Genomic DNA, 10,401 nt, shown 5'->3' on the forward strand with positions numbered 1-10,401 from the left:
ATGCCAAAGCTGATGCTTGCGTGACACTCCTCCCCGCGGCGAGCACAGCCGTCTCCATCACCACTCAGATCCGTCAGTGTTCTTGCCTTGCAAAACTGTGTCTACGTGGCTGAGTCATTTGTGTTACATCCTGTGTAGTGTGATCCAAAACCCGGCGAGCTTCGAACAAAAGACCTTCCCGATTCCGTTTTCCTTTGGTGGTTTCTACTCTCTTTAGCCCTTTATTATTTTTTTATTTTTTTTTTTTTAAGTCCCGTGTGTCATCTTGTTGGTGTTGCCCTTCTCACTGCCATCCTCTCAGCACTGTTCTCTCGAGAGCATAGCTGTGAATCTGTAAAACCATGATTTCTTTTTCCTGGAGTCAGGCAGGAGCTTCATATTGACATTACCTCCGCCTGGAAAGCGGGAAGCCTTAAACATGCTGGCATTTGTTGTTGTTTTTTTTTTCTCTCCTGAAGGTGGGACAACAGTCCGTAAAGAGATCATCAGGAATAAGATTAGAGCCATTGGGAAGATGGCGCGTGTCTTCTCGGTTCTTCGGTAAGAAACAGCTTGTGATTTGGGGTCTGAGTTTTATTTGGGTTCTGGATCAACGGGGGACGTTGGTCAGAGTGTGTCAGGCAGGCAGAGCCCTGCTGGGGAACAATCTTAAGAGACTCTGGGCTTCGGAGCAGATGGCAGAGGCTCAAGGTGGTGGTTTCGGTGTTCGTGGCCCTCTTGACTCTCTCAGAAACCTCTCTCTCAAGCCACCGGCACCTCCGCCAGCAGAAATACTGCTGATTTGGTATATTTAGCCCTTTCAGGACGCCTTTGCCGTGACATAGCTCTGATGTGTCGTGGCTGAGTAAGCAGAGGTCCTGTATTTATGAGGCAGGTTGTGCTCGGTGCCCACGCGCTGCCTGCGGTCAGCACAGGACAAATTCCTCTTTTTATGTCATTTGTCACTAGCGTGGATGGGGGTCAGGGCAATCCCAAGCACACATCCAGGCTGGGCAGAGAATGGATGGAGATTAGCCCCGAGGAGAAGGACCTGGGGGTGTTGGTGGATGAGAAGCTCCACACACCCCAGCAATGTGCGCTGGAGCCCAGAAAGCCCCCCCACACCCTGGGCTGCGTGGCCAGCAGGGCAAGGGGGGGGATTCTGCCCCTCTGCTCTGCTCTGGGGAGACCCCCCCCAGTGCTGCCTCCAGCTCTGGGGCCACCAACAGCAGAAGGACACGGAGCTGTTGGAGCGGGGCCAGAGGAGGCCCCGGAGATGCTGGGAGGGCTGGAGCCCCTCTGCTGGGAGGACAGGCTGAGAGAGTTGGGGGGGTTCAGCCTGGAGAAGAGAAGGCTCCGGGGAGACCTTGGAGCCCCTTCCAGTCCCTCAAGGGGCTCCAGGAAAGCTGGGGAGGGACTCTGGATGAGGGAGGGGAGCCCTAGGACAAGGAGGAAAGGTTTTAAACCAAAAGAGGGGAGATGGAGCTGAGATGTGGGGAAGAAGTTCTTTGCTGTGAGGGTGGTGAGAGCCTGGCCCAGGTTGCCCCGAGAAGCTGTGGCTGCCCCATCCCTGGAGGGGTTGAAGGCCAGGTTGGAGGGGGCTTGGAGCAACGTGGTCTGGTGGGAGGTGTCCCTGCCCAGGGCAGGGGGTGGCACTGGGTGGGCTTTAAGGTCCCTTCCAACCGAAACCATTCTGTGACCTAACTGAGCGATGTGTTACTCTCTCGGTAACTGCTTGTGTTGCCTCTATTCACAGGGAGGAGAGCGAGAGCGTGCTGACTCTCAAAGGCCTGACTCCCACAGGTACACTGCCCCTGGGAGTGCTCTCAGGGGGGAGGCAGACCCTACAGACTGGTGAGTACGAGCAATCCCCCCCCCCCGAACGCTGCACCCCCTCTGCACTTCTGTACCTGCCCCTCAGCTGCCCCTTGAACCTTTCGATGGGTTCCCGTAGGCGTATTTCAGGGTGCCAGGGGATGAGAGAGATGATTGGTCAACCCCACGTGGAGGAAGGATTCAGAAATAGGAAAAAGCAGAAATGTAGGTGGGGATGTGGAAAGCCTTCCAAGATGTCCCCACGTCCCCTGGAGGACAGGGAATGCGAGGGGGAAAACAAAAAAAAATACAACAAACAGCACCCCGCTGAAAGCATGTGTATTGCTTTATTATGTGTTTCTGCAACAATTTTTATCATTTATTTCCCTTCTAACGCTGCATGATAAGCATCCTCCGCTTCACCTCTCTGCCGCTGTTGTGTGATAACGTATATATGAATGTAACAGTGCTTGTTTGTTCCTCGTCAAACAAAACCCCTCTGATTTTTGACCCTACGAAACTGTGAATCCCAGAAGAAGCTTAGATTTAGTTGAAGGAAGGAGTTTCTTCCAGGCCTGTATGTTTCATATTAAGGCTTCTCTTGGGCCCCCTGGTTTTGATCTGGTTTTTGGAGGTTTCTTTTTCTGTTGCTTGCTGGCAAATACTTTGCTCCCTCCTTCCAGCAGCCAAATTCTCTCTTCTTCGTGTGCAGAGAGCAGGACCCAGCTCGCCATCGGCGTGTTTTAAACTCGCAGGGCAGCGAGGTTGGCCCATGGTCAGGGAATGAGTTATCACAGTAACATGTGTCCCCAGAGGGAATCCTATAATCTAGTGTTTTAATCCTTTCCTGCCGCCAGCCTTTGAATGCTGGCATCTCCCCAGCCCTGCTTTTCCCCTTCCTATCGGCGCTGGGTAATTTCCTGCGGGCTCAGGAAAGGGCTCCTTCTGGGATTGCCTTGCCTTGATTAAATAATTCACAAGTGAGAAACGTGTAAATATTGCTGCCCGCTCCTGGGGGTGGAGAGGACGCTGTATCGCTCCCAAACTCATGGATTTCTCTGCCTGCAGAGGAGTATGAAGGGTTTTTTTTCTTTTTTTTTTTTTTTTTTCTTTTTTTATAACAACCATAATGGTTTCTCTCGCCCCAGTTCTGCTGCAGGCATGGGAACAGAGCCTGAGTGGGAAGGCGGCTGGTACAGCTCTGCTCCAGCACCCAGCTCTCTCTGTGCCACAGCTTTGCCCCTATAACAGGGAGTGGGTGCTCCCTTGCACCTTCCCCTCTGGGGGGGGAACCTCTAAGGGGCTCCCAAGCAGCCCCCCAGGAAGGATGCTGAGATTTCTGCATCCCCCTGAGATGTTACAGCTCGGCTCCAGCACCCAGCTCTCTCTGTGCCACAGCTTTGCCCCTATAACAGGGAGTGGGTGCTCCCTTGCACCTTTCCTCTTGTGGCGGGGGGGCCTCTAAGGGGCTCCCAGGCATCCCCCCCCGCCAGGAAGGATGCTGAGATTTCTGCATCCCCCTGAGACAGGACAAACAAGCTGGACCTCTGCTGCTGCCTTACCCGACCCTGCCTGCTGCCCCCATGGCTGCAGGTTTCCCACCCCTCACTGCCCCCAGCACCCCCCCGCCATGCTCTCCCCTGCTTTTCCTGCCCTTTTCTTGCTCCTTTTCCCCCCTTCTGCCTCCTTCTCTCCCCTCTTTCCAGTTTTCCCACCTCCCTTCGCGCCGTCTGCTTGCAGCAGCCTCCTGCCCGTCTGCTCAGCGGGGAGAGGAGGGGGCTGCACCCCAAAAGAGGAGAGACAGGGCTGTAGGTAGCGGTGGCGGGGGGGGGGTGTGTTCCTTCCCTCCCTGAGCCTCCTGCCAACCTTTCACAGCAAAATCAGCTGAGTAAAATCGCCAAATCTGGAGAAAAGATGTTCAGCCACACTCCGTTCTTCCTCCGTGGCCTCTCAAGGACCACGTGGGCTTTGTATTGTGTCCAAAGCGAAAAAAAATGTGGCGTTTTTGAGGCTAAAAAGCGGGGGATCTGTTCGAGGGAAGGGCCTCTTCCCAGATGTCGAGGCAGGGACTACCAAAACTCGGGCAGCTGCTGCAGCAGATTGAGGAAGGGGGACGTCGCTCAGCTTTATGGTGCCTTGTTGCTTGGTAACACTTTTAGGAGGTGGAGCTGAAGCCAAACTGGATTTGAAGCATCAGCTTGTATATTTTTTTTATTTTTTTTTTTTTTGTGTGTGTTATAATTCAAGGCATCGGGAGCGGAGCAGCCTGGTCTCTGCTGCTGCCTGCCCTCCCCTGGAGAACAAACTGCCCCTCGCTTCCCCACCCCTCCAAAAAATCATCGCGTCCCGGGAGGTCACTTCCCTTATGTGGCTTTGGTGGTTGGGGCTTTGCTCTGGGGTGAATTCCACATAATTTACCTTCTGAAGGTGGCCAGGGCATCCTAGAGTCACCAAACTGGGATCTGGGGGGGCTGTAAATGCAGGTGGGGACCCATGGCTTTGTCCAAGGCTATCTCTGTCCTTGCCGTGGGACGCCGGCGTGTCCAAGCCCTCCGGTGCATGCAGCAGAAAGTCCTTTTCTCCCCTTCTCTGTTTCTATCCATCGGATTTCTCTCTCTGAAAGGAGACTCCCCCGTGTTGACGCTCAGCAGCCGCTAAACCCGAGGGGAATCCTCTTTTCAACCTTCCTCTCCAAATCCTGTCACCCTTTTTTTTTTTTTGTTTTTAACCCCATCCCTCTTTGATTTACGGTCGTCTCCCCCCCCCGGGGCTGGGAGGCTGTGGGCTCTTTCGCAGCGATGATGTGAGATCACTCACTGTCACTCTTTGTTTTTTGTTTTTGTTGTTTTTTTTTTTTTTTTTTTTCCCTGTCTTCATTTTTTTTTGCATGCCACTGTTCTTCTGTATTGCAGCCACAGTAGAAGCGGTAGAGGCACGGGAAGGTATGGCTAGAATCCGGCGAGAGACTCAAATCATCTCTCTGTGTGTGTTTGCGTGCGCTAATTTTAAAGAGCTTTCTCAGCCTCATGGAAGCTTTTTACTCTTGCATCACCAGAAGTGGGGGAGGACGGGCCCCTGCTGGGAAGCCAAAAAATACACAGCGGGCTGGTTCCCGTCTTATTTTAGCCTTAACGAGGCTATTTCTTAGTGCCATAAGTTTGTTCCCGCTCTCCGGAGCGGTTTGTGCTCCTCTGGTGTCTCAAGACCTTGGGGTGTTGGGGTCCTGCGGTTTGATCTCGGATGCTTCGGGGCTGAATTTATCCCCTGGGGAACTGGATGAGGTGAAGGCTGCCAGTGCTTTTGGTCAAAATCATCTAGAAAATAGCAGATGTCGCCTCTCTGATGTCATCCTCGCCTTTCCCACGGATGGGCCAAGATGGTCCCGGTGTGGAAAAGCCGTTTTTTTTTTCCCGTAGTTTGTGTAGAAATGAAAGATTTCATAAGGTTATTGTCCCAGGGAGGTTTTCTCCTCGATGGCTCCATTCAACTACCGATGAATGGGGCCGTGTAGAGAACTCTTGATTATCAAGGGAAGTTCGTTTGTAAACCAGCCAAGTTCTTGTAAAAAAGCTTTGGCACAAAAGCCTTTTTTTTTGTTTTTTTTTTTTCCTCCTTAAATTATCTGTAAGACAAAGAAGTTAAACATTTGGTCCGTATCATCACCGCCAGGATGATGTGCTCAGCCTGGTAGTGATGAAACTGAGATGTTCCTGCCCTTGGTGGGATTTCCTCACTCCCGGGACTGTCCCATGTCCCTCCTGGTCATGCAAGAAGCGTTTGCGTTTGTGATCTGAGGAATAGCCCTTTCCTTCTCCTGGTGTTGCCGTGTGTGGTTTGTGTTGGAGTTAAACCCTTGTGGTGGTGTCTTTGTGTTGTTTTGGTTTTCCTTTTTTATTTATTTATTTATTTATTTTTTAAAAAGTATGGTGTTTTTTCAGCTTTGAAAGTTTCCTGAGATTTCACTGTTTGGGGACATTGAGCACTTGTCTGGTCTTCAAGTTCCTGCTACTAAACTGTATTGAAAAGAGAAACCGTGAGGGAACAGAGCAAGTTGCAGCTCTGGATCCTAAAATTTACTGCCCTGACTTAGCGCAGCTCAAAAATAGAGGTCGTCCTGCCCCTCTGCTCTGCCCTGGGGAGGCCACGTCTGGAGCACTGGGACCAGTTCTGGGCTCTCCAGTTCCAGAAGGACAGGGAACTGCTGGAGAGGATCCAGCAAAGGGCTACAAAGATGCTGAGGGGTCTGGAGCATCTCTCTGATGAGGAAAGGCTGAGGGACTTGGGTCTGTTTAGTCTGGAGAAGAGCAGACTGAGGGGGGATCTGATCAACGCCTATAAATACTGAAAGGGTGGGTGTCAGGAGGATGGGGCCAGTCTTTTTCCAGTGGTGCCCAGGGACAGGACAAGAGGGAACAGGCACAAACTTGAACATGGGAAGTTCCATCTAAAGATGAGGAGGAACTTCTTTCCTGTGAGGGTGGCAGAGCCCTGGAAGAGGCTGCCCAGAGAGGTGGTGGGGTCTCCTTCTCTGGAGACATTCAGACTCCCCCTGGACACGTTCCTGTGGGACCTGCTCTGGGTGGACCTGCTTTGGCAGGGGGTTGGACTGGGTGATCTCCAGAGGTCCCTTCCGACCCCATATCATTGTGGGGATTCCTGGCTCCTGGTACCCACAAGACCCATCCCATGGATTCTTGTAGCCAGACACGTGCTTTCTGTTGCCCTCCCTCTGTCCTGTACATGTCTGCCGTGTGCTAAAGGGCTCCTATCCGCCACTCCGCCGCTCAGATTAATTCTTTTTGTTTCTTTGTTTGTTTGTTTGTTTTTCCTTTAGCCATTCGTGGATTTTCACCGCAGCACAAAATCCGCAGCTTCGAAGAAGCCCGGGGGCTGGATCGCATTAACGAGCGCATGCCCCCGCGCAAGGATTCCATGCACTCGGACGGGCCGGTAAATTTGGTAACCTCAACAAACTCTGCGGACAAGAACGGCACGGGGAAGAAAACCCAGTAACGGTCCCATCTGCACCGCTTAAAAAAAAAGGATCCAAAACTTAACGATGAATTTTATTTATTTATTATTATTGGGGTGGGGCGGGGGCAAGGGGAGAAACCAACTTCACCTTGGAGGCACGTTCATAATCCAGTTTGCATCCATTCTTGTAAGAAAGGTGACCATTTTGTAATTATTTTTTTTTTTTTAATTTATGTTCGATATATATAAAAACCAAAAGTCCATCTTTTTTTTTTTTTTTTTTTTTTAAATTAATTTAGAAACCAATCTTAACCGCTAGTGCAAGTGTTGTGCTGTACAGCTTGACCTCTCCTCCACAAGAGGCAAAAAAACTCGGGGGGAATGGGGGGGGAGGGAGGGGAATTCAACAAAAAAAACCCCAAAACCCAGTCCCAGGCAACTTGGGTCGGTGACTTTGCTCCGATTCCGAGTTGTCCTGTGCTTTCAAAAAGCAGGTCCTTGGGTTGAAAATAGGGTTGGGTTGGTTTTTTTTGGTGGTTTTTTTGGTTTGGTTTGTTGGTTTGTTGGTTTTTTTTTTTTTTTTCTTTTCACCGCTCTCTCCTTCCCGGAGTTTGTCGTCGTGTTTGTTTTTTTTGGTTTTTTTTGTTTTTTTTTTTCCTTCCACCTGCATCTGCCGCTTGGGCTGGGATCCGTCCCTCTTCCCGGGTGACATCCCAAATATTCGGGGATTTAAGGACTCTGGTGCGTTATAACCCATCGCAGCACCTTTTTCCTTCAATAAATTCACTTTTATTCCAGCGGAGCCCCAAAGGGGAATAAGTTAACTTATTGATAAGAAGGGGAAGGCGGGGGGGGGGAAGCGCTATCGTGTTCCCCCCCCCCCAGCCTTGTTGTGGCTTTTCCCGGAGCTTCATTCAGGGTTTGGTTTTGTTTTGTTTTTTTTTTTTTCATCCGTGCAGCAGAAATTCCCTCTGGGAATCCCTCTGATTCAGAGCGGAGGAATTCTCTCCAGTCTCTGGCCATGGGCAGATCTTTGGGAAAAATCTGCACGGCCTGAATTTTCAAGGAAAAAGGGGGGTGATTTATATATTGTATATATTCCCCCCCCTGCAGCTCTGGGATGAGGATGCTGATGAGGATGTGAGCGGTGAGTGGGACACGGTGGTGTCCCCTCACCCACCATCCCTTTTCTGGGGGGGGGTGTCTTCCACCTCCTTGGGCTTACCCCCTTTGCTGGCCACCTTGGTAGCCGGCGGCTATTCCTCCCGACTCCAAGGGAGCCACGGGCACTTCAGCCTTTCCTGGGAACTGGGGTGTGTGTGGGGGGGTTGTTGGCTCGTGATAAAGATTTGGGGAAGGACGGGTGACGGCGCTGCTCGTTTCTGGAGAGATGTGACTTGGTGGCCCACGGCCGGTGGCTTTTCCCGGTTTGGGAAGTGGCTGCAGGGGAGGGAGGATGTTTGTTTTTTTTTTTTACGGCAGGTAGAAGAACCGAGTGGATTTTGGGGCAGAAATGATGGCAGAGGGTGTTTTGTGGAGCGCTGGAGAGGGAAGGAGCATCTCCTGGTGACAGGAGGGTTTCCGGAGGACGCGGTGTTGGAAGGTTTTGGATTTGTTAAGCAGAGCTTTGTTCTTTCACTTTAAACTTTGACCTGAAGCGAGCGTTCAAAAGGATTTTGTGCAATTTGGTCACTTCCCTTCCCCGTGTGTAACTCCAGCCGCGTGTGTCCCCCCCCACACACACACCTTGTCTTGCGACTGCCCGGAGTCAAAGCAGCAGCTTTCGGAAGCAAATCCCTTCCCAGCTTTCACTTTTCTTCCAACTTCACTCTCTATTGTGCTTTTTCCAAGCAGGGGCAGCAGGTTGAGAGGCTTTAGCCTCTTAAGACGGGATATTTGCCAACCCCTTTCCTCTGGATCTTGCTGTCTTCCCTTTGTGCTCCGGCCCCTGAGCCGCGATTCCAGCCCCGGAGGGAAAACAGCAACTTGGCAGGAAGCTTTCAAATTGTCTTATAATCCTACGTCACTTAATTTCACGCCAGCTATTTAGGAGACGGTGTCTGTGAGCAGACCACTGGGTTTTCACAAGAGACTTTTTGAGTCGCATGCCTCCACTTTTATTTTCTTTCTTTCTTTTTTTTTTTTTTTCTTCCCCCCCCCTCCTTTTTTTTTTTTTACACGCCCACTGCTTTGCAAAAAGTGCGAGATGTTTTGAGCGAGCTTCTTCTTAAACCCCATACGAGGCGGGGGGGGGGGGGGGGGGGGGCAGTTGCCTTTGTCTGTGAGTATTCTTGGGTTTTGGGGGGTTTTTTGGGATTTTTTGGGGGTTTTTTTTTTGTTGTTGTTGAAACGGCATCCTTTCGGAAATAACAGTGAGCCGATGTGTGATATCTTCCTCTGAGAGCGCAAACCGTGCAAAGGTGCTGCCCGTGCATGTTTGGGGCATGTTGTTCTGACCCAGGCTGGGATTTCACCCTTTGGGGCGGGTGCTGTTTTTGGGGGGGGGGGGGGGGGGACGACAGGGGATACACGCTCATACCCTGAGCTTGGCACCCCTGGAACCCTTGGGGGTTCAGCAGGGACCGTCCCTTTGCGGAGGGGGATTTGCTTTGCTCGTGGCTTGTGTGTGGCCCCCCCCCCCCCCCCCCAATCTTTTTCTGCTCTGGCATAACCAGCCCCCCCCCCAAAAAAAAAAAAAAAAAAACAAAAACCATTTGGCTTCGTGGTTTGTTTCCCTGGCAAAGCATGGGGGGGGCTGATGGTGTTGTGAGGAGCTGGGACCCCCCCCCCCCACCCCCCGCCAAGTTCCCAGAACTGGGGGTTGCTGGAAACATCCCTGTGGCTGGTGGGGCCGCAGTTTGGCAGCATCCTGGCCCGGGGTGGGGGGGTGGGGGGAACTGGTGCTGGTTGGGGGGGTGTGTTGTGTGACCCCCCCACCTCTGCCCCCTGGCAGAGAGCCCTGGCAGCCGGCATGTATGGATGCCATAAAGCATCCAATGCCATACTGCATCTGTTGCTATAGCAACACTGGCGCTGGTGTCCCCCCACCCCCACCCCCCATTTTCCCTTGACACCAGTTTCCCAAGGGGGTGAGAAGCATCGATGGAGCGCGTGGGTGCTAATTAACCCCCTCGATTAATTAACGCTCATCCCTGTAACCCTCTCCCTGCTGGCAGGAGCCTTGTAGGGGGTGGGGGAGGGAGGCAGAGCTTTCTGAGCCGGGACCCCCCATCCCCTCTTGGCCAGCTTTTGGGGAGGAAGGTGATGAAGACCTCGGAGCAGAGGCCATCAGCCGTGGCCAAACCATGGCAAAATCCCAAAAATCCCAGAAATAAGCCATTTTTTTTTATTCCCCCCCCCTCTAATCCCCACAAAACCAGCGCCCTCGGAGCTACGCGCCTCTCAAGACCACCCCCCTCCCTCATCTCAAAGCTCCCACCCGTCCCTTTCCCCTCCATCCCCTCCCCGGTTGCCAGCCAAAGTTTTGGCAACCAGAACTCCGGGAATGGAAGCCAAAGGAGCCCGACAGGCCCCGGGGAAAGCCCAGCCGCCGCCGCCACCGCCTCCTCCGCAGCCTGGGTATTTTTTTTGCATGTTATAGCAAGGTGCATGTAACAAGGAGGGGAGTCCGCA

The 10,401-nt window shown here is 52.3% G+C and overlaps 1 protein-coding gene across 4 annotated transcripts in view; it reads left to right on the forward strand.

Moving 5' to 3' along the window:
* PPP3CC (protein phosphatase 3 catalytic subunit gamma) overlaps positions 1–6,849 on the forward strand; it is a 36,393-nt gene extending 29,544 nt beyond the window's left edge. For 2 of the 4 annotated variants that reach the window (XM_074164121.1, XM_074164120.1), the window contains exons 12-15: positions 459–540; positions 1,736–1,833; positions 4,707–4,736; positions 6,629–6,849. In XM_074164121.1, the coding sequence (XP_074020222.1) occupies positions 459–540; positions 1,736–1,833; positions 4,707–4,736; positions 6,629–6,807 (389 nt within the window). In that variant the 3' untranslated portion in view covers positions 6,808–6,849. Of the gene's footprint in view, positions 1–458; positions 541–1,735; positions 1,834–4,706; positions 4,779–6,628 lie in introns of all 4 variants that reach the window. The other 2 variants (XM_074164123.1, XM_074164122.1) reach the window with 2 other exon arrangements.
* Positions 6,850–10,401: the final 3,552 nt, after the last annotated feature.

This window comes from Numenius arquata, chromosome 26 (assembly GCF_964106895.1).
Source record: "Numenius arquata chromosome 26, bNumArq3.hap1.1, whole genome shotgun sequence".
Taxonomy (NCBI): Eukaryota; Metazoa; Chordata; class Aves; order Charadriiformes; family Scolopacidae; genus Numenius; species Numenius arquata.